Here is a 24320-nt window from a genome sequence, read left to right as displayed (position 1 = left end):
TGCATCAAAGCAAAATATGGTACTTAGAAGAACCTAAAGTAAAAAAACTATTTTGGCCTTTTAAACACAGAAAACGTTTTGTTTACTACATAATTGCATATACACTCCTTCATAGTTTTGATGTCTTCACTATCAATCTACACTTGAACAACAGAAGCTGACAGAAAGAATCTCAGTAGATAGACATTTGCTTCTGTCAGAAACTTGTAAATAACTCGTTTATGTGGCAGTGATTTTCATATTTTACATTTTCCTAAAACTGATATACAAGAAGATTATGTTTGCACTGTGTTTAATACAAAAGCTGCATGTAAGGTTGAATGGGTCTGTTTGACTGGTACAATTACAATTAAAATAGTTGACTGGTACGGTTACAAATATTTTTTTGACTGGTACAATTACAATTAAAATGTTTGACTGGTACAATTAAATAAAACAAAATGACTGGTTTAATTACATTTTTTTTTACTATTACAATAAATTAAAATGTTTTGACTATTACAGTTAAATAAAAATAAATTTGACTGGTACAATTACAGTTAAAAAAATTTGACTGGAACAATTACAATAAAATGTTTGACTGGTACAACTGTAGTAAGAATTTTGGCTGGTACAAGCTAACAATTCCATAGTTTATATCTAAAAATATATATTATTCATATTAATTTTTACATTACAATTTTACTATGAAATGTGTATTATAGAGATTGTATAGAGATTTTCTGACAACAGGGCTGACAGCAGCAGAGCAGGATGTCTCGGTGTGCTCTGTGTGCTACTACTCTGCCTGTCGCCGTGATTACAGCATCTTAGCTCGACTGCGATGCCTGCTTACGCCAGGGCTCCCACAGTCCGATAAGCTAGTTAGCTAGCGCAGTTTTTCCCCAATGGTTTCTTAAAACTCGTTTTTAAAGGTAAAGGCGGTGGAAATGGTTTGACTGTGAGGTCTGTGAAGGACATGAATGTGGTCGGATGGAGGAGTAGGATGTTACTCGGCCGCGCCGTCGTGTGTTTAAGAGCGCAGTCGGGTAGTCGGGTCCGCTTGGGTTCTGCTAGCGAACAGCCTCGGCTAGCTGCGCCAGCCAGCTAGTCTGGAGCTGCGCCTTCGATGACACATTTCACCGAGAATTCAGGAGAGAAGGTAGGCTGCGGTTTAGCGGGTTTAACAGACTGAGCTCTCATTAACAGGTTCGGGTTGAACCAGAACATTTATCAGCTCTGTTTTTGCGATATTTTAGTAAAACGCGAGCCGTGTCCGTCCGAGCTAGGCTAGCGGATTGTTGCTAATGTAATCATTGCTAGCTGCCAACCAGTTTCCATATTTGGGCGGGCACGCTGGACTCTCTCCTTATCAAGTTATTGTTAGCTGCGCTCAGACAGGAGCTGGAGACAGCGACAGCAGCAGACAGTGTTCTGATGTTACTGATTTTGGTGTGAATCTTGTCAGTTAGAATGTGTGTGATAAACCGGAGCCCTCCCTCGCCCTTTCCTCGCTCGTCACTTTATAGAGGGGACAGAGCGAGGCTCAGCAGATTTGACGCAGTTTCCAGTAGAAGAGGTTAGCAGAGGAAGCTAAGGCTAACTAGCTAGCTTGTTAGCTAGCTAGCTAGGTTACTCCTAATAATATAGAGAGAAAGGAAATGTTTATGCGGGTTTTGGGAATTAGTTAAACAATTTAAAAACATCTCCAACAGTTTCAGCGCTGCCACATTCACATTTCATCACAAAATAAAAATAATATCGCAGCACAAATAACAGACTGGGGTTTACATATTTGGCAGCTTGTAGATAGAAAGCTAACAGCTAGTTTAGCTACGTGTCAGGTTATAGCCAGTACAGCAGTTGTGTCGTGTAGTATTTGTTTTGTCACGTTTGCCAGGCTAAAATGGTTTGTTTAGTTTACTGGAAGTGGCTAGCAAGCACACATTTGGTAGGTTAGGTTAAGTCACTTCTGGTCTGTCTGTGTGTGTCAGTCAGCTGACCGCATCAATCACTACTGGATGATCAACAACACAAAAACTACAGCAGTGGAGGTGTAGCTATTACCGAGTAACCAGCTCTTAACTAATCTTTAATAGGCAACCTAGCTAACTTAACTAGTTATCTAGCTAGCTAGCTTGCTGGCTAATAACTAGTAGGTTATACAGGTTTGTAGAAGACTAGTTAACATCTACTGATTACATGATGACATGTAAACCCTAAATATCAGACAGACTTTATTTTGACCCAGTAGAAACATTAAGCCTGACCCTTTTTTTACGTGTAAGCATTTTTTACAATAAATATACAAGGACTGAAAGTGAAAAACAAAATGGTTTTAAAATTGTATCTTAGTCTGTCACCTTAGACAATAACAAAAAATACATTTTTATACATTGTATATCATTATACATTTTTGTTTTTGAAAAATAAAGCTAGGGCTAAAAAATGTAAGAACAGTAACTTATAAATTCACCACACAAGCTAAATGTGATGGTGTTTACGGGATGATATTGTATAGACCTGGATGATATTGTATTGTAAGAATAATGTATCATTTAAAGACATTTTCACAAAACACTGTATTTGCCGCAATGTTTCGACAAACAGACAACATGCTCCAGTAGAGGAAGAATCTTAAAACTGCTACATTTAGTTAGATTTGAATTGCCACACACCACTCAATTAAACAGGATTTTTCACTGTGAAGTAAAACATACAGTTGTGCCAGTGTTCCCAAAGCACTGATGATTTCATCAATATTTTATTAAACCATATTGTCTATATAATGATAACATTTATCACAGTATGATAAAATTTTACTGTATTGCCCAGCTCTAAGCATAGAAAATATATGGTGATTTAAGATACAAATGAATTGTTAAGATTTTAAATTAAAATCTAATAAAAGGGACTTAAAAAAAAAAGTAAACTAAAATAATACATTTAAAACAAAAAAGTATTGTACATCATCGTACTAGAGAACTAAAATAAAGCAAAGATCAATGTTTCACTTAATTAATCAAAATAACAGTACTAATTAAAGGGATGAACTTGACATGAAAAGAAATAAAGAAATGGGTGAGACCAGTGAGTTGATCTTTAGTGTTTTGTGTAATGATTTCCAGCTTGGTGGTTCACTGTGACTAAAAGCAGATTTTCACAGTAAAAACCTTTAGTACCTGGCAGCTGATGCTACCACTAGAGCGTCTCAATCATTTTTATAATTATCATTATTTCTAGGTAGCAAAGGAGTGATGGATCCTGCAAATGACCGGAGAATGTTTTATTGACAATAAATAGTTGTTTTTAACAACATTATTGTGAAATACTTGACCATTTAAACAAACACTTAATGTACGGATAACTTTTCCTTTTCTTTAGGCTGCATGGCCTATGTACTGCTGAGTTAGTGACTGGCCTTTGTGTAAGGAAGGGCAGAGCCAGGCACACAGCCTGAGAAAGAGAGAGACCGAGAGACACCGTGAGAGTGAGAGATGGCCGTGCAGAACAGGAATGCCGTGCTGGTCCTGTCTGGACGAGAGCGCGGGGCCAGGATGCTTGGCTCCCAGCGGCTCCTGCAGCAGCTGGTGGAGGAACGGACTCGCTGGATGAAACTGCAGAGTCAGGTGGAGAGACCCTTTCAACAGCAGCTTTTAACTGTACAATATGTAGCCTCTGCACTCTAGATTTCCACAGTGTGTAGTATATATGACTGTTACTGTGATTTTCTGATCTGTCTTGGCCAATTCCTTTGATGTAAAGTGGGGGATGCAGCATTAGATGTTGTTACTGTGTATTTGGTGTTCTCAGCACAGTTTTGAGCATGTTACTTCATGGTGTTTTCCACAGAAAGTGGAGCTTCCGGATAACCCCCGGTCAACTTTCTTACTGGCCTTCAGCCCAGACAGGTAGGCCATAAAGGGTTGTTTTCTTTTTGTTGTGTTATTGTTTATGATAGTTTTACAGTTTGATATTGATGCCCATTTACAATGAGATTCTTCTGCTCATCTATACACTCTGCTTGTTTTTCTTCATAGGAATCTCATGGCCTCCACTCATGTCAACCATAACATTTACATCACAGAGGTAAAGACAGGAAAGTGCCTGCACTCTCTGGTGGGTCACCGGCGGACACCATGGTGTCTAACGTTTCACCCGACTATCCCAGGCCTAGTGGCCTCTGGGTGCCTTGATGGAGAAGTCCGCATTTGGGATCTACATGTAAGTATCACTTCTCAGGGATTGACATGGGTTATGACTGTAGTGTTCATCATTTTTTGCTTGGCTCAGTTTTGTAGGTTCTTTGTTGGTCATTTGTAGAATTTTTTTTATATTTAGCCATTTTGTCCACAATTGTAAATTGTTGTGCTCTGATGTGTGGACAGTGTAGCTTATGGTTTAACCCAGACAGTAGGGGTGTATGACAGTGTCAGTTATGTGGTGGTTTAATGTGACTAAATGCACCATTAAACTCAGAAGTTGTTAGTATGACGATATTTAATTGTGACACATGGCATATCGTGGTCCTCATCAGTGCTTAAAGAAAACTGACCAACTCCACATTTCAGTACATGAAACACTAATAATCCAGAATAATTGAATGAAAAGCAGGGAGTTTGAATATCAATCTCTGTACTATTTAAATAGCAAGATTTTGATTGTAACAAAAAAGACTGCTTGCAGTGATTGTTTTTGTCTGTGATTTAATATGATGATAAATATTGTGTGTTTTATAAATGTCTATGTATATTGATGCAATTTGTAAATTTGCACTTAGTTCTGCTTACAAACCTCATTCCACAGGGACTGCTCTTTTTTTAAATAATTAGATGATGTGTGATATGCTTATTGTTGTTAACAATTACCTGATATTTATTTACAGAGTTTTCATGATCTATGGACTTTTAAATATAAGTGTAGGAATTATCCTTACCAAGCAATGACCATTTCCATAATTCGGATTAAAAATAGTTTTCCCGTCCTTTTACTATAAAGTTCTTTCAATCAGAGCTCTTTAGATTCTAAATTGTTGTGGCAACATCTTAATTGCCTCTTCATTTGAAATGCTTCTTTATTTAGTGTGAATGTTGAGAGACATAGAAAAAACTAATCTTACAGATTTCAAATATTCTTTTAAAGGTTAGCTTATTCATCAAGATCTATTTGTTTATCTGTTCTCAAACATTTTTACCTTTAAAAATTAATTTTAAAAATGTTGTGTTTGTTGTCATGTTATAAAATGTGACATTAGTAAACACAGTCAATCAGCTGGTCATCAGCCACATATGACCTACAGAATCAAGCAGATCAGAAACAAATGAGTTGCTGTATTGTTTATTAGTTATTATTTCAGTTCAGTTCTACTTGTGTGCAGTGTACAAGTAAAGTAAGTACTGGGTAATGGCAATATTTAACAATAGCATAATAAATTATCTCACAATGTGATATCAGCCTTATATTACCCCTCAATAACTCTTTAGGAATCTAAGTCAACATTATGTCTGTGGCTAGGTGCCAGTCTTCCTCCAGTAGCATTAAGGTGTTTTGTATTTGTTGTGCAGGGCGGCAGTGAGAGCTGGTTTACGGAAGGGAATGTAGCCATTGCGTCTCTGGCCTTTCACCCCACGGCCCAGCTGCTGCTCATCGCCACCAACAACGAGCTGCACTTCTGGGACTGGAGCCGTCCCGAGCCTTTCGCTGTAGTCAAGACAGGCAGTGAGACTGAGCGTGTCAGGTACTACAGTTGCTATACTGCAATACTTGTAAATTACTGTAGCAGATTTTTTATTTTAGCAATTAATTTTCTACTTTTGTGTTCCCAGGCTGGTAAGATTTGATCCTCTTGGCCACAATCTTCTAACCGCTATTGTGAACCCCTCCAACCAACAGGTAAAATCCTTCAGCTATACAGATTGTTGTGTGATGTGATCGATGGGATAATTTCTGTCCTTGTGGACATATTGCAAAATTTAATTTTTGTTAGTCAAGTAGTATGTCTAATGTCAAGCCTGGCCAGAAGGAGGAGAGGTCAAGAGCATGCAGATTATAAGCAGTTGTCTAATGTCATTCAGCTGAATCAGAGATTATGTTTTTTGAATCAACCCTTTCATCTCGAGTTTAATAATTATTTATGCAAATTATTTGTATTAAAATGGCAAAAGACTTTTACAAAATAATTTTTTACAGAATAATGACTAATTTGTAGTGTTTTCTCTAATGCAAGATCAGCAGCAGCAGTCTCACGCTTAATAAATGTATTTTGTTCGATATTCAACCTTTGACCAAATGTTTCATTATGCTTGATTTCAGTTTAGATAATTTATGTTCATGTTTTAGTGCGTCTCAAACGTAGATCATGTGGAATGTGTTGTGGTCTATGTTTTGAAATGTAATTATTTTCCTTTGTATTTTGTAGAATGACGAGGACTCTGATGTTCCTATGGACAGCATGGAAATGGCACTGTTTCGCCAGCGCTCCCTGTTACGCTCCCCACCAGTTCGACGCACCCCAATCTTGCACAACTTTTTGCACATACTTTCTTCACGCTCATCTGGAGCCGCTGCTGGGGACCAAGCCCGGCCTGCACCGGAACCCCACGAGCCTCCTGCCAGCATGCCACTGTTCCAGTACCCTGGGCGAGGCTCAGATCTGGGCGATCACCCTTCTCAGCAGGGCTGCACTCAGCACCTGGGGATCGGCTGCTTGTGTAGCCGCTGTGCTGCTTCTCAGAGCGTTCTTGGCCAGAATCCCTCACCTCTTCCTCCTTCTGATCCTCCCCGCTCTCATGCGCACCCACAGACTCACGCCGCACCGGGCACTTCGGCCTTCTCCACCACTCCCAGCCAGTCCCGGCCTTCTTCAGACAGACCTTCTGCTTTTAGTAGCGTGTACAGCGCAACTGCAGGGAGCTCGTTGCACAGAGGCCTTTCATCTCTCAGAACTAGCCTACCCTTAGGCCCTCAGTCAGGCAGTCCTCTGGAGCCAGTTCGTCTGCCTGGGGCAGAGTGGTCCGGCAGCCTGCTGAGCACAGGGCCTGAGGCTGCACTTGGTGCTGGTGTCACGGGCATTGCAGCCAGGGGTGTTGTACTTCCTCCCAGGACTAGCTCCTCATCCATGGGCCTGCACTCACTACACAGATACCCTGATGGATCCTCTTCCTCCCCCATATACACGTCAGCCACTGAGGGCCGTGGTCTGGTGATGCCCGGCACAGACCCCAGACAGGTTAGGGCCAGTGACGGTACCAGCAGTGGCCATCATCCTTTCTATGACAGTGCCCAGAGGAACAACCCTGCGTCTATACGCAATGTCCTCCAGTGCAACTTGAGTCGCTACTTTATGGAATACGAGCGCATGCAGGACTTGGAGCGACCGGGTGGCAGCCGAGAGGTGGCCGGTCAAGGTCCAGTGCAGGAGCTGTTAGCCAACAGTATTGATTCTGAAAGACCTGGGCCTTCACACCGGAGCTCCTCTCACCCTGCAGAGGGTAGCAGCAGTGCTGGGCTGCCTCACAGCCACCCCAACCGCTGCCGCTCCTGCCACAACCTCCTTACCTTCAATCATGACACCCAGCGCTGGGAGCGTTCGGGACAGACCTCCTCTACTGCCGCTCAGGAGAGCGCACCCTGGCAGCTGACCGTGCCTGCCTTCGAGGACCCCACTCAGAACTCCAGAGGGGAACCTCATGCCCCGGAGATGAGGGCCCTGGACCCTGCCGAGTCATCCTCCAGCCTGCGGGGGCAGCAGCCAATGGGTCTGGTGTACAACCAGGAGACGGGCCAGTGGGAGAGAGTGTATCGGCAGGCCACAGCCAGCCCCTCAACAGACGCAGCACAAGAAGCCTTAAACCCAGAGGTGCCTGTGGACAACCCTGATGAGGACTCGCTCAGAAGGTGCACTTCTTGTTATTATTGTAACGTATTAAAACATTGTGTTGGTATTGGTATTAGGGGTGTGCCATATCGCATCATACTCAATAACATTGCCAATATTTTTGAACATGGTGAACGATATTATACCCTGAAATATTGCGTCATATCACCCAACACCAGATATCACATCAGGGTACTACTTTTTTTTTTTGCAAAAGGAAAATTCACACTGTTCTCATTTCCCATTATATATCTACTAGAGACAGATTATATTTGTCAAGTATAAATTATTTTACTTTATGGATATATGGAGATATTTGGAGTTAATTATTAGTATCCTATTATTCTGGATCATTGACTTCTATTGTAAATCTGATAAAATTATTGTATTTTTAATATCTCAGGGGTGTGTCATATCATATATGCAATAATATCATTTTATTTTCATTCTGTTGCAGTAGTGTATTCTTCAAATATTTCTTTTAATTCAGTGTTTTGTCATGAAATATCGTGATATTATTTTAGTGCCATAATGCCCACCCCTAACTGATATGATATGATATGATCAGAATCATAAAAAATACATATTTAGCTATTGTTCCAAGTTTTGTTTTACTTCAAAAAAATAAAAAATAAATAAAGTCCCACACAAAACTAGGCAAGTTGTTGTGCTCATGCGGTTCGTCTCTTTTCAGGAGGCTTTTAGAGTCATCACTCTTTCCTTTCTCCCGGTATGACATGTCTGGATCCCGGGACCACCCTATCTACCCGGATCCTGCCAGGTATCTGAAATGATATTAAGAATAACTTGGTACAAATTAGGACTGCACAATATATAATTTCACCATCGTCATTGCAATAGTCACTTTGCAGGGCAAGCATGCCCTGATGCTGTGAGTAGCTTCTCGTTTGTTAAATGACCTTGCGGGAAGACACATGCTGTTGTTGGATGTAAAAGATGTTAATCTGTTTTAGAAGGGATAAATAATTGCCACATATCAAGCAGAGAAAACATCTAAGGACATTCCTAAAACTCAGGTTATGAACCTTCCATAAAATAAATGTTGACATTGCAGAAGCTTGTGGAAACAATGCCACAGCTAATGTGTAAAGCCGTACTCATAGCTAAAGGCAGTCCATCCAAATATTGTGTGTGAGCTTGGCCAGGAAGTGCAAAAAAAAATGTATTGCAATTTTTATTGTACAGCCTTAGTACAAGTTCAGGCTGTTGTTTTCATGCTGTTTTGTTTTCTGCAGGTTGTCTCCAGCTGCATACTATGCTCAGAGGATGATCCAGTATCTATCTCGGAGGGAAAGCATTCGTCAACGGTCTTTACAGAACCGCCTGCGCACTCTTTCCTCTTCCTCTGACAACCAACCTGGCAACCCGTCATCTGCACCAGCAGAGGGCAGTGATGCTGACTATGAGGAGATAGAGTGGGTGTTCTCTTTCTTTATATTTAAGCTTTTAGGACATTGTAGTCTTTATTCTAAAATACTTTTGAGGTGTTGGATGCCATCAGAAAGCTTCTGGCATATTTCTGACTTGATATTTGGATGCTCTTCTTGGCAGAATCGATAATGTTTAGTGATTTATTTGTTTTTTTCTGGCATATATTAGGCTTTTAAGTACAATTGATGTTTTTGATTTAATTATATTAAAAATCTTAACGTCAGCTTGCTTTATCCATTCCACCTTTGATGTGTGTTCTGGTTATTGTCTTGTTACAGCATTAAATAGTGTCTTATGTTTAACCATCTGGCTGATGGTTTGATTGATTTTATTCTGGGATACGCAGAGGTTCTCGTTACTTTATTTTTCCATTCACTTTACATAATGTTCTAGTTCCACAGGTACTAACAATAGATAGTTTAGTGTTCTTGGTGTTGTTTGGATCTGAACTATTTTAAATCATGTCTATGGTCCTTGAGGCAGATAAATCATTCAAAAAATCTTCCAAAATACTTTTGGTCAGCTGTCAAGTCAACTTTCTCAGTGTTGAAGGAGGAGCTTCTTTCATGGATGAGCAGCTCCTCAGTCCATAGAAATTCTTTCGAGTGTAGGCAGTGGCTCAACATGTGTTCTAGTGTTCATGTGTTCTAGTAGCTTCCGTTTTATGGTATCAGTGTTTCTTAGGTTGTTCCTAATCAAAAGAACAGAGGGTGATTTTTTTTTTTTTTTTTTTTTTTTGACGGCAGTGTGGCAACACCTCTCATTAACTTGTACCCAGTGTTTCCTTTTATTTTTTTTTCTGTTTTCTAGAGATAGGAACACTGAGTTGTCTCCAGTGTCTTTCATGTCTCCTAGTCTGTTGTTTTTAATTAAATACTTTCAGCAGTGTTTAGTAATTGCAATTTTGTGAAGTTTAGTACAGTTTGGAAGCAGTGGCATCAACATGTGTGCTTCTTTTCCAGTGTAAAGCTGTCATATATAAAATGTGTATATATATATATATGTATATATGTACACTACCGTTCAAAAGTTTGGGGTCACATTGAAACGTCCTTATTTTTGAAGGAAAAGCACTGTACTTTTCAATGAAGATAACTTTAAACTAGTCCTAACTTTAGACAAATACACTCTGTACATTGCTAATGTGGTAAATGACTATTCTAGCTGCAAATGTCTGGTTTTGGTGCAATATCTACATAGGTGTATAGAGGCCCATTTCCAGCAACTATCACTCCAGTGTTCTAATGGTACAATGTGTTTGCTCATTGGCTCAGAAGGCTAATTGATGATTAGAAAACCCTTGTGCAATCATGTTCACACACCTGAAAACAGTCTAGCTCATTACAGAAGCTACAAAACTGACCTTCCTTTGAGCAGATTGAGTTTCTGGAGCATCACATTTGTGGGGTCAATTAAACGCTCAAAATGGCCAGAAAAAGAGAACTTTCATCTGAAACTCGACAGTCTATTCTTGTTCTTAGAAATGAAGGCTATTCCATGCGAGAAATTGCTAAGAAATTGAAGATTTCCTACAACGGTGTGTACTACTCCCTTCAGAGGACAGCACAAACAGGCTCTAACCAGAGTAGAAAAAGAAGTGGGAGGCCGCGTTGCACAACTAAGCAAGAAGATAAGTACATTAGAGTCTCTAGTTTGAGAAACAGACGCCTCACAGGTCTCCAACTGGCATCTTCATTAAATAGTACCCGCAAAACACCAGTGTCAACATCTACAGTGAAGAGGCGGCTGCGGGATTTTGGGCTTCAGGGCAGAGTGGCAAAGAAAAAGCCATATCTGAGACTGGCTAATAAAAGAAAAAGATTAAGATGTGCAAAAGAACACAGACATTGGACAGAGGAAGACTGGAAAAAAGTGTTGTGGACGGATGAATCCAAGTTTGAGGTGTTTGGATCACAAAAAAGAACGTTTGTGAGACGCAGAACAGATGAAAAGATGCTGGAAGAATGCCTGACGCCATCTGTTAAGCATGGTGGAGGTAATGTGATGGTCTGGGGTTGCTTTGGTGCTGGTAAGGTGGGAGATTTGTACAGGGTAAAAGAGATTCTGAATAAGGAAGGCTGTCACTCCATTTTGCAACGCCATGCCATACCCAGTGGACAGCGCCTGATCGGAGCCAATTTCGTCCTACAACAGGACAATGACCCTAAACACACCTCCAAATTGTGCAAGAACTATTTACAGCAGAAGCAGGCAGCTGGTATTCTATTGGTAATGGAGTGGCCAGCGCAGTCACCAGATCTGAACCCCATTGAGCTGTTGTGGGAGCAGCTTGACCGTATGGTACGCCAGAAGTGCCCATCCAACCAATCCAACTTGTGGGAGCTGCTTCTAGAAGCGTGGGGTGCAATTTCTCCAGCTTACCTCAACAAATTAACAGCTAGAATGCCAAAGGTGTGCAATGCTGTAATTGCTGCAAATGGAGGATTCTTTGATGAAAGCAAAGTTTGATGTAAAAACAATGTTATTTCAAATACAAATCATTATTTCTAACCTTGTCAATGTCTTGACTCTATTTTCTATTCATTTCACAACATATGGTGGTGAATAAGTGTGACTTTTCATGGAAAACACAAAATTGTTTGAGTGACCCCAAACTTTTGAACGGTAGTGTATATATATATGTATATATAAATTTCTGGCATATATAAAAATGTGCTAAATAGTAACTTAAGTTAATGTATTTAAGCTGGACTGTATTTGTGCTGAGAGTAATTTATTATTTCATTTTGACATTTTTATTAAAGTGACCACATGCAAACTAGGTTTACTTTAGATCAACAGTTTTAATTGATTTTATTTTTCTCCCCTTTTTTGTGGTAAAACATTTGCACAAAGTGTTGTTTTTTCCCCCAAAGCCTGCAGCTGAAATGATTTAATGTTTTTTAATTTATTTAATTTGTTAAGTGTTTTTCCCCCTCTAAGATGGGCAGGTATGTGTGTGTGTTAATAGATGTTTCTAATTACAGGGAGCCTGGAGACAGGACAAGACACAGAATGCCCCGCAATGCACGAATGTCTGCACCCTCTCTTGGCCGCTTTGTGCCAAGGTCAGTCATTGTTCACTATGTTTTATTGTCATGGTGCCCAGGGTATTTTTTGTGTTTAAAGGCATTTAAAAGTCATGCTATGTTGTTTTGCAGATGTCAAACAATGGCAGTCATTAGCTTTCTTTAACTTGTTTAATGTTGTTTTTTGTTTTTGTTGTTTTTTTGTTTTTAAATAAAGGAGGTTCCTGTTGCCTGAATATCTTCCTTATGCTGGTATTTTCCACGAGAGGGGTCAATCAGGTCTTGCAACCCACTCGTCAATCAACAGAGTGTTGGCAGGTACATGCGGTGCATTTAGACTTTTAATGTCCCTGTTTTTTCAGCTGCAAAATAAGATTAGGTAAAAATTTTAACCTGATTTTTTGAGTGCAGCTTTCCATTTAATAAATGTGAAATCTATTTAAAGAGTGATATAAGTGATCTGTTGGAACAACAGTGTTCACTGGGATAATTTGGTTTGATGTCAGATTGCTGTTCTCAATCATTGTTCTGTCTTTTCAGGTGCATCGATTGGTGATGGCCAGTCAGCAGTGGCCAGTAACATAGCCAACACTACTTACAGGCTGCAGTGGTGGGACTTCACCAAGTTTGACCTCCCTGAGATCAGCAACGGTACTTTAACCTTATATATGAAGTTATTTCAGAATGCAAAATCTGATCGGCACTTTCAGTAATTATATTTGATTACTAATAAATGTAGGGATGCACTAGATTTTTTTTTTAGTCTAATGAAAGCAGTTTTAGTGTTGGGCCAAAAACACGATAATTAATACAAACAGTGACTAACTTAAAATTATGTTACAGTGTTTCCACTAGTGTTGGTATTTTTTAAGCAGCGTGAAATTAAAAGTCTTCAGCATCACTTATCGTACTTAGTATTAGTTTACTAGCTACCTCTTTACAAACTGTCTGCTTTCCAGGTAAACAATACAGGGCTAGGGTAGTAACGTTACCTGAGGGAGCTAACTTGGCTTTTTACTAATCTTAAAAATGATTGTGTAAAATTCAGGCTTTATGACAAGCATTCATTTTCTACCATTGTTTTTTTATTATTTGTATTCTCTTGTGTTCTCTGCAGCCTCTGTGAATGTGCTGGTTCCACACTGTAAGATCTATAATGATGCTAGTTGTGATATCTCGGCGGATGGGCAGCTCTTGGCTGTTTTTATACCAAGCAGTCAGCGGGGCTTTCCAGATGAGGGCATCCTCGCCATCTACTCTCTTGCTCCCCACAATCTTGGAGAAATGCTCTACACCAAGAGATTTGGTGAGTGGACTGCATTTTGTGGAACTGATGTGCATAAGGCAGTAAAAAGCAATGCCTTTAATGCCATCTGATTATTCACTCATGCGTGTGTTAGATTATGTGTGTAAGTGAACTTTACAGGGTTTTGGAGTTTAATTGTACTTATAATTGTATGTATATATATTTATTTATTAAATTAACCAAGGAAGTCCTCATTCTTTCTCTTCAGGTCCCAATGCCATCTCTGTAAGCCTGTCTCCAATGGGCTGCTATGTAATGGTGGGATTGGCCTCTCGCCGAATCCTTCTCCATCCTACCACCGACCACATGGTGGCACAAGTGTTCCGTTTACAGCAACCCCATGGGGGAGAGACCTCCATCAGAGTGAGTGCATTGTTGAGACCCTGTGTTTTTTTTTTTTGTTTTTTTTTTGTTTTGTCTCCAGAATTCACATGATGCATTTTTCCAAAATCCTTGTCATTCACGCATGTTGTAACTTTTATACCTTTCGTTTCACTGCTGTGTAGATGGTGTATAATGTGGTGTACCCAATGGCTCCAGATCAGCGCAGGCATGTCAGTATTAACTCTGCTCGCTGGCTGCCTGAGCCTGGAATGGGCCTGGCCTATGGGACCAACAAAGGAGATCTGGTTATTTGCAGACCTGTGTAAGTATTTCCCTCTGACCTTCCTGCTAATGCTCAGATTTCGTTTTAAAAACTGTTGTAAAAATAAGAGTCACACATTTTTCATACAGCAGAACAAAGGAGTTTAGCTTAATTAAACAGTAGTTTATTTTGGCAGTGTACACACTAGGGCTGGGAATCTCTAGTCTGCGATGCGATTATAAAACGATGTATCTTTTTCTTCTGTGCAGGATTTCTTTTTCCTCATTTAATGACTACTTGGTACTTTTTAAAGTACAATATCTGGATCAATACATAATGAATCATGCTATTTAATAGGATTGTTGACACTTTCTGTTTATATATTAAATAGTCATAGTCATTTCAATTAATCAAATGGTTAATACAAAAATCGATTAATTTTGTTAGGGTAATATTAAAACCAGCAATAAGGAAAGCTGAAAACATGCACCAGTGTACTGTATGTATGGAGCTGGTTTTAATGTGAGAGAGAGTGTCTTCAGCACAGCCACAGTGTGTTGACAGTGTGGAGGGAAAAAAAGGGGGGGGTGAAAGTAGTGGATGTTTCGAAGATACTAGGAATGCCCGTTGCACAAAATGCATGTTGGCAGGTCTGAAATCGATTTTTGGCATTTGTCAATCAAGTCCAAATCGGAAATCTTTCCCTCCCCTAATACACACACTTACAGGCTAGAGCAGTGGTTCCCAACCTTTTTCTTCAGGGACCCATATTTTTACCATTGTAAGCTTTGGTGACCCATCATAACCCCCCCCCCCCCATGTCAGTTTATAGTAAACTGACATTTACTATAAATGAATAAAATAAACACGTAAAAAAGGAAAAATTGATACATAAAACATAAGGAATTTTTATCTTATGAAGAAAAAAATAATTAGATCAATAAAATAATACAACTATTTAAAATGAATAAAAAATAATTTATATAAAATAAAAACAAACAAACAAAAAAAAGAATAATATCTGTTTCAGTTTCAGTTTCAAATCAGTAAAACAGCTCACCAAAACCTCAACCTGTCCAAATATTGGACAATAATTGATTAACTTTACAGGCCCTCACTCATTTTCATTTATTTAACTAAACTGAGTTTTATATTATTATATTATTATATTCAGCCTCGCGCTGAATTTAGCTCCGCGCTGCCGGAGAGAGCGCCCGCGCGCGCGCCAGAGAGAGACAGAGAGAGCGCAGCGCAGCGCGGCGAATTTTGCTTACCCTAGACTATATATAGTATTAAAATTAAACCCCTTAAAATCAAGAGGGCTTCGCGACCCATCGTGGATCTTTGGCGACCCATAGGTTGGGTCACGACCCATAGGTTGGGAACCACTGGGCTAGAGAATAGAAAGCACTTTTATCCAGAATGGTTGGCAGCCACCTCAGCACTCAGGGAGCAATTGGTGGTTAGGTGTCTCACTGAAAGGCAATTTCAGCTGTAAATGTTGAAAAAGAAAAAAAGCACTGTTCCTTAGTTTTAACAGGTCACAGAATTAAATCAGCAACCTACCGGTCCCAATCCAGCATCAAAAAATGAAAGAATTCAGAGATCAGAAACCGCTTGAACATTAGGTACTCAAAACAGCAAGGAGGAGTAGATGTGGAGAAACACTTACTGTTAAGCTCAATGACTAAGCTGTTCTCAAAGTATTTCCGGAAAAGCATAACAGTATGCTGGATAGTTTTAGAAAAGTACCATCTCTGTTTATGACAGTGTTCCAATATTTACCAAAAAGGAAATTTATTTATGTGTTTAATCATTACTAATCAGTGAACCATATAGATGCTTAAACATATAAATAGTAGTGTCACATGCTGACAAATAGAAAAATCTAAAAATGTAGTATTATACTCACAACCTGTATAGCTCAGTTAGAGCTCAGCCATTAATAATAATAAAAAACAATTGAAAGACATTTCAGCAGCTATAACATTTTGATTTGGGCCTTGTCAGTTATTTTCTTTTCTTTTTGTCTTCATTCTATCCTTGTATTCATATATTTATTAGTTCATTAATTGTAATCAAAATAGAATTTTTCATTAACAGTAGCATTAACAACTTAAGGTTATATCACCCAGCACTAGCACATATATTTGAAGAAATATGTATGTTGACATAAGTTGTTACAGCCCATCCTTATATGGTAAATGTGATGTAATGTGAGGTAAAACTTTAAAAAGGACACTCAGTAAACAGAATTATTGTGTATTAGTGTAATTAGTGACAATGTGTAGAAGCCATAAAGCTCTCTTGATTTTGTTTGATATTCAGGAAAAACTTAAATTGAGTTGATTAAAACTGTTTTTATTGTTGTTGCTAGTACTGGGTTGGGATTCTCACCATCGCTAGCACTCAATTAACTGGTCACAAATGTCTCATTTGATTACAAAGCTCTCTGGGGAAAATCGGCTTTTTTTTGGGACAAGTATATTCAAGCAAGTGTCAGGAGCTGGGTCCGTCTGATGCAAGCTGACGCTGCTGCCTGATGTTCTTAATAGTTTGTCAACCCTGCTGTCAGGAAAATTGAGACGTTCTGTGGAAAAAGACTGGCCGGCTGATTGCTTTTTAATAAGGTTATTGGGCAAATTATTTTTGGGCTGAATGTCTTTTGGAACTGATTGCTCAGTGTTAATAGAGTTTTGGAGGCAGTGTAGTGCCTGTAGATTAGTACCTGCTTTATCCTGACAGTTTTGTGTTGCTCTGTTTGAAATGTGGTAAAAACCCATATAACTCAGTGTAGGTTCAGTGTACGATTTTAGAATCTGTGATTGAGTTGGTCCTTTAGTTTTACCATATGCTGAATAAAAGATCAGAGATATGTTCTTTTATTAAAGTGATAGTTGTTGTGTATTTTTCAGTGATTACCGGAATGATGGAGACAGCAGTAGTGATCAGACCTCAGATCCTCTGTTCACCTTAAACAGCAGCGGCAGCAGCAGCCGCACTCGTGGAGTGGAACGCCCGGGGTGAGAAAACGGGATTGTTTTCAGTGTCTGAGATGTAGTTGTCTGTGTTTCATGTTAATTCTTATCATTCCACACTCTGTTTATAGGACTAGTAGATCTGGCTGGCGTTTAGACAGGGATATGGGACTGATGAACGCCATTGGCCTGCAGCCTCGGCAGCCCGCCCCCTCAGTGACCTCACAGGGCACACAGACACCGGTGGTGCGACTACAGAATGCAGAGACACAGACTGAGAGAGAGCTTCCCTCAACGAGTGTATTCCAGGCTATACACAGACCCCAACACTGTAAGAGATCCACACACAGACACTCTTTCTCCAGTGCCCACTCATACACTGTGCCTAATTTGCTGGTTTGTGCATTCATGTTGGATCAGAGTGCTTGAGTTTTTCGCACACATCCTCAATTGTTTAAGTTTAACTAAATTTACCCTGGTTTATTATAAAAATATACTGAAAAGCCTCAGATTTTTGGCCCAGTTGTTTAGACATGGATTAAGCCTAAGCCCAATTTGGATTTACAATAAGAGTTTTTCCATTGATTTTAGTCTCTTTTGAATGCATATTGACAAAATACAATATCTCAATAGTTTTAATAATATTTCTATAATTTGATAATAAACAATAGTTTGCATTATTTAAAAACGGATTTTTACCAGATTTTTTAAAGCTTGTAAGAATAGATATTTAGGCATTCGATAATCTTCATCACAGCGACGGTGTCTCCGGTTTGATAGTCGCGGATGGCTCAATATGTAGCTTTCAAGATTTCCGTCCTTGCTAACTGGCCATAACGACAGCACGACAGCGCGAGTGGCCATAAATACACCCACAAAAGAGTCAAGGTGTTTTGATTGTTGTTATTCCCCAGTACTTAGCGTGCTGGATCACATCACCTTGTGCATTTTATCACAGACAAAATAACTCGCACACCCCTAACAATTAGTCTTTTTTCAGTCTGTACATGAATTTTAAATGCAATTGTTGCTTAGACCATCAGTAATGTATTTGGCCTTTTTTTAATTAATGAATGTTTGTTTTGATATAACTGTAAGTGTACATTAGGTAACTGCTCCTCTTGTGTTTCTTGTTCTTTAGTGGTGGAGACTAGTGAGGTTCAGACCACTAGCACAGAGACACTCCCAGACAATGAGACGCGGCACACAACACACGCACTGGCCCACGCAGCAGCGTCTCATGAACCCTCATCACAAACTGACTCAGTGGCCACCAACAATGGTACCTAGAGCTATATATTTTTTCCTTAAGCATCACCTTTGTTTGTGCTTTTACTTCTTCCTGCATTTTTTTCTTCTCCCTTGTCGCACTCTTCAGTATCCATTACAGCTTTTAGCCTGGCTGATGTCTGAGGCACTGATTGAGAAACAGAACAAATAGAAATTTAAACAAGGCTTTAGTGCAGAGTTCTGTCTAGTGTCTACCTGAATGATTCTGACAGTTATTGGTGTGGAACTGCCTGCTGATCCAATTCATTCTTCACAGTTGCGGCTTTCTTGATCATCTGTGGACAGTAACTCGCTCCTGTGTGCCACGCGTTTTCTGTTATTGGTGTCGGACAATAACTGAGTTTTACACACACAGAGGACAATGCCCTGGATATTTTACAATTATACATTTTATATCATCTACCTCCTGCTCATTGCAGGGCATTGCATGTACAGCTTTGGAAATGTTTAAGAGACCACTTCAGTTTCTGAATCAGTTTCTCTGATTTTGCTATTTAAAGGTATATGTTTGAGTAAAATGAACATTGTGGTTTTATTGTGGTTCATATTTAGATTTACGTTTTAAGAGTTCAGAAATCAGTATTTGTTGGAATAATCCTGGTTTTTAATCACAGTTTTCATGCATCTTGGCATGTTTTCCTCCACCAGTCTTACACACTGCTTTTGGATAACTTTATGCCACTTCTGGTGCAAGAATTCAGCTTGGTTTGATGACTTGTGATCATCCATCTTCCACTTGATTACATTTCAGAGGTTTTCACTTTGGTGAAATCAAAGAAACTCATCTTTTTTTTTTAAAATGGCCTTTTTTTCAGAGCTTCATACTTTTGGACGAAAAAAAACATTTTAAACCTATTAAATCTTTAGATCTGTATTTACATGTATAGTTTAATTCATTTAGAATTTTGAACTTATTTTAAATACTTCTGCATAATACAATTATGTCTTTACTATAAAATCTGAATCCTCAGATGATTGCAAGAAATTTCTATTATAGAATATAGAAATACTTTATTTTAAGAAAGAATTTGAACAATTTTTAACGAAAGTTGTTTAACCCGATAGTGTATATTATATTTTATTTGTGTAGTTTCAAATGCTGAATTCTTGTGTATGTGTAATAAAATAATATTAAAAATAATACTGTAATGTTTTTTTTTTCTAAAATGTTCTTATTTACCACATATGATTTCTTTGTATCTAATAATAAAGAAAAGTATAAATTCAAATGAATTTAATATTCAGTTATTAAATTCTGCTTTTTTTTTTTTTGTAAAATTTTCCTCTCCAGTATTGGCTATGAACCTTGAGCCATAATAATGAGAGTGATGGCTACATGGAGCTTAAAGAGTTTGAGAAAATGTGGGGTTTGTGTTTTGCAGAGCCTATTCCAGAACAAGCTGTCTGGTCATTCCAGAGCGAAAATAATCTCTTTCTTGTCCTCTCTCTTCCTCTCAGGGGAGTCGCAGGCTGAGCCTGGCCTGGGAGAGGATGCTCTGTCCCGGATCCGGCGGCTCATGGCGGAGGGGGGCATGACTGCGGTTGTCCAGAGAGAGCGCAGCACCACTATGGCCTCCATGGGGGGCTTCGGGAACAACATCGTGGTCAGTCATCGGATTCACCGTGGCTCCCAGACCCCTGCAGGAGCAGCACAGCCCAGCAACCCAGAGGCCGGCCCCAGCACAGCACAGCTGTTCTCAGACTCTTCAGAAGAACATTCTGCACATTCTGCTGCTTCAGGGTCTCTTCCTTTAGAAATGCCCTCCAGTTCTGCCCTGCTGACTTCAGGCCCAAGTGTGGCGCTGGAGGGTGCAATGGCGCCCTCTGTGGCCATGGAGGACATGGCACAATCGGGGGACAGTCAGACAGAGGCCTATGCTCAGCCCTCGTCTAGTACTGCGTACACATCGAACATCCGTAGTAACAGCAACCGCAACAACAACAACCGTACAACCGAGAGTAGCGGCAGGGATTACTCTGACGACCTGTACAGCAGATAGTGCTACCTTTGGCTGTCGAGGGGGAAAAGAAGGAAAAACGCACATCTAAATCATGGTAGCAGGCTGGTCCGTGTTGTGTCGGGCTGTAAAAGGTTCTCGTGACGGAATGGAACACTGGGGCGGAACTACGTGCCTGTGTTTTTGCCTCCTCCTGCTTTGGCCTTATTTGCAGAAGAATGAGTGCCAAGTTTCCATGCTGTCTCCTTTCAGAGGAGCCGTCAACCTGCCTCTCATACTAAATGTTATACAGACGCTTTTGTTTTCCTCCTCCTCTTTGTTGTGGAAGGCCATCATAGTTGCACTTGGTCATTGCACTTCAACTGTAGTTTTGCTTCCTTTGATACAAGTCTCAGACATTTGATCATTCCATGCCAGAAAGGGCTTCTACTTGAGTTATTCTTGTACAGGGGTACGGAATCGGCGGGGGTTCAGTTTACTGCTCTTTCAAAGCGCTGTCAGTGTCATCCTCAACCAATCAAAGTGCCAGGCAGGGCAAGGCTGCAGGAACAGGTCTGCTGGTCGTCTCAGCCACAGCAGACGGACCATATGCTCATATGTTAATTTCTGTAAACAAATCAAGTCATTTGAGCTCAAATATTGGAGCAGAGCCAGAGGGGTAGGTCATTTAACTCAGCTTCACTGCTTATAATAATCAATTCTGTAATTATTATGTGTGCCCCCCCGCCCCCCTCCACACACACACACTCTTAGTAGTCTTGGTAGAGCAGGGACTGTGACCAAGGTGTTCAAACGGTTCTAACATCTGTACAGGCTGACGTGTTCTAGCTTTTTAACAAGCATTACGTAAGGAGCGTTCGCTCAGAACAGCGTAGCCCTTCGCCAGTGTTCTTTTACAACTTTTAGGTTTCTTTGAAACTGGCTTAAGAAAATTATTTTGCTTAGTTAACTGGAGAAGAAGGAGAGGGTGGAAAAAAGCATTTTCACAAGCTTCCTGTGTAGTTAACAAGTTGAAGTTGATCATTTTTTTAGGAGCCAAAAGGGCCAAAAAAAAAAAAAGAAAAGAAAATGACAGCGATCACCCACAATTTTGGTCTTTGCCTGCAGTGGAAGGCGTGTGTCTGCAGTGGAATGGCTCTTTTCGATTGCTCGTTGGGCTCTGAACCATGGCCCTGAACCAATGCTGCTTCTTGCTCTCACCTCCGTTCAGCCTGTGATGCTAAAACTAACTGCTAAAACGTTTTTTTGTCTTCATCCCACCAGTCACAGCATGCCTAGGACACCTAAAGTGACAACTAGTATCTGATTGCACTAATAAACACCCTGGTTTATCTCCAGACTTACCCCACGCCGGCGACGAGAGTCGTCACAAGGACAGATGGGGGAATGTTTCTGCCCCTGTTAAAAGTCGGGTGTAGGAGAAACGAAAAAATACTTGAATTTGAATTACATACAGTAGAATATCTCTAATGGGTGAGGCTTCTCCAGGCTTCCAGTGTTGTTTTTATTGGAAGACCAGCCTTGAACCAGCAATTGCGCTGAAACACACAAACACTGCGTAAAATGACTGGCCCGTGTGCTTGTGCGTGCGTGTACTACTGTGCATGAGTGGTTGAATCACAGGTAAGTGTAGCATCTCCAACCAACAAATGATGAATGAATTAAGGAGAAAAAAATAACAGACTTGAAAGCTCAGTTGTTCTTTTTGTTTTTGTTTTTAGATACTTATAAATATATAAATATATATAAAATGCTCTGTGCGCCGGCTCCCCTCCCCGTGCTCCTGAAGTTCATGTGTTTCTGGTCAGGACGTCTGATGTAGAGCTATGGACCTTTTTGTGGACTTTGTGGAAGCATTGAGGGAGGGGCGTTCCTCGTTCCTGTGCTCCCGGGGACAAACGACAAGCATGGAACATCATAATCATCCTGGTTGGATTTTATTTGGTGTCGGAAAAAAACAAAAACTGAGCCTGTGGTTATTTTTTTTTGTTTTGTCTTTTTTTTTTTTTATATATATATATATAAAGTTTGAGTAAATTTGAAAAAAACATGAGACAGTGTGCCCTTCAGTAGTCTCTCGCTGCCCCCAATTCCTCCCTTTTAGCTGACTAGTATTTATCCCTGTTTTTGCCACCATAAAGATAGAAAAAAGATAGAAATAGCTAAGTACCCTCACCTTCCCACTATCTGTTCAATGCCTTGATTATGGGAAATTTGGTCAGTGTTGAATTTTATGCACCACATTTTCATATGGAACAGAGTAAGCAAGTGAGTGAATAATTGATTGATTGAGTGAGTGAGTGAGCGAGTAGTAAGTGAGCGAGCGAGTAAGCAGTAAGTGAGTTCTAGAGAAAATCATTGTGACTTGACTGTCAAGCCTATATGCCTTTTAAGCTTTGAGTGGTTTTGATTGCTATTGTTTAAAATGTTAGTAGAACTAAACTCTTGTTGGTGCTGTTTGTTGTTTGTTTGTTTGTCTGTCTGTTTGTTTATTTATTTTTCACTTTACAAGGTTAGCGTGGTACAGTCGTCGAAGAAAGGAGTCTGAGTGGATTTTCCAGTGTATCTTTTCGTTTCCCTGAACACTGTTACTGATCTGAGAACTGAATAGAGCAATATGGAGCGGCAAGGACGCAGGGATGGAAAATTGTCATCAAGCAAACTGTAGCATTCCCTCTCTGTGTTGTGTGACTGTATCCTCTGTTCTCTTTTATTCTGTTCAACCTAGTCATAAATATATCAACTCATAAGGGTTTCTTTCTTTCACTCTATAATAATTTGCCTGTTTCAGACCATGCAGTACACAGAGTTTGAGATAACTATAATGATAATGATGATGATGTCGTGTGTGTGTTGCTCTCTTTAGGGTTTGTTTTAGTGTTTTAGGCTCTCTTCAGAATCTCATGTACATACTGGTCAACTGAAGCATATGAAATTAAAGAAGATGCCAGCAATGTAAAACACAATGTAAAGTGACAGATATACATTACTGATTCTCTGCCAGTTTTAATGTCTCACTGCTGGGTCAGTGCTCAAGAAGTCCAAGGCATGATAATGGTGGCAAAAAAACAAACAAAAAAAATAAAAAATACTTAAAGTCCCCTTGTCCTCTTGAGGTGAGAGGAGAATCTTTTATCGAGTAAAGAAGCGTGAAGTTCGTTCTTTTATTAGCTAATCTAGGGGTTAGGTGTTTGTTTAATGAAGTGCTGTGGGACACCAAAGATCCAGTGTTATGATGATGGTTAAAAGAGATTTAATAAAATGGGAATATTGAAAGTACAGAACGTGTGGAAGTTGTGCTTTATCTCAGTAGTTTAAAAAAAAAGTATGTTTTTTGTAGTGAATGTACTTTTCTTTTTATCTTATAGCAGCATAGCAGCCCTCTGCTTCATTCAGTAATTTGGGTGCATGAGTCTACATAGAACATCTGAAAGTATGAAGCAGGAGAGTGTTATAGAAGGTTATAACTTCTAAAACAGTTCTGTTTTTAAATGACGGTCCTGAAAAATCTTGGAAGCTAGTAAGTAGTGGCTTTCCTGTCATGGAGATACAAAAAACCTAAGAAATATATAAAAAATGCTCCAGGAGGATTTTAGTTTGTGCAGATTTATTTAATAAAGTCTTATTGGCAGATACTCCCACCACCATGTTTCAAAGGGGTTGATGCTAAAAAAAGGGTGTACAGTCACTATTATATTTTTATAAATATTTGTCTTTACTGAATATGGCATTGCTCAGCACATGTACCTCACAAATCAGCAAGTTTTCTTTGTAAATCGTATGTGTTATCAAAAATTCTTGTTAGTTTTCATTAGTTGGCTGTACTGAGTCCTGATTTTTTTAACACTCTGAGAGTTTCAGTTTGT

At 39.6% G+C, this 24320-nt stretch overlaps 1 protein-coding gene across 2 annotated transcripts; it reads left to right on the top strand.

The window, feature by feature from the left end:
• Positions 1-807: 807 nt before the first annotated feature.
• Positions 808-23738, top strand: ambra1b (autophagy/beclin-1 regulator 1b). Of its 2 annotated transcripts, XM_007235164.4 has the most exons (19): positions 808-1141; positions 3364-3608; positions 3832-3890; positions 4020-4203; positions 5544-5716; positions 5805-5871; positions 6398-7875; positions 8550-8636; positions 9112-9291; positions 12295-12375; positions 12554-12654; positions 12877-12987; positions 13454-13642; positions 13851-14005; positions 14149-14288; positions 17144-17251; positions 17338-17537; positions 18348-18488; positions 19955-23738. In XM_007235164.4, the coding sequence occupies exons 2-19, from the start codon at positions 3477-3479 to the stop codon at positions 20494-20496; spliced, it is 4128 nt and encodes a 1375-aa protein (XP_007235226.3). In that variant the 5' UTR covers positions 808-1141; positions 3364-3476; the 3' UTR covers positions 20497-23738. The 2 variants fall into 2 exon arrangements, with proteins under 2 accessions (XP_007235226.3, XP_007235227.3); XM_007235165.4 differs by lacking the exon at positions 8550-8636.
• The last annotated feature ends 582 nt before the right edge of the window (positions 23739-24320 follow it).

The sequence above is a fragment of the Astyanax mexicanus genome, chromosome 2 (genome assembly GCF_023375975.1).
Source record: "Astyanax mexicanus isolate ESR-SI-001 chromosome 2, AstMex3_surface, whole genome shotgun sequence".
Classification (NCBI taxonomy): Eukaryota; Metazoa; Chordata; class Actinopteri; order Characiformes; family Acestrorhamphidae; genus Astyanax; species Astyanax mexicanus.
Note: the sequence above shows the minus strand (reverse complement) of the source record. Positions and strands in the feature narration are given on the sequence as shown.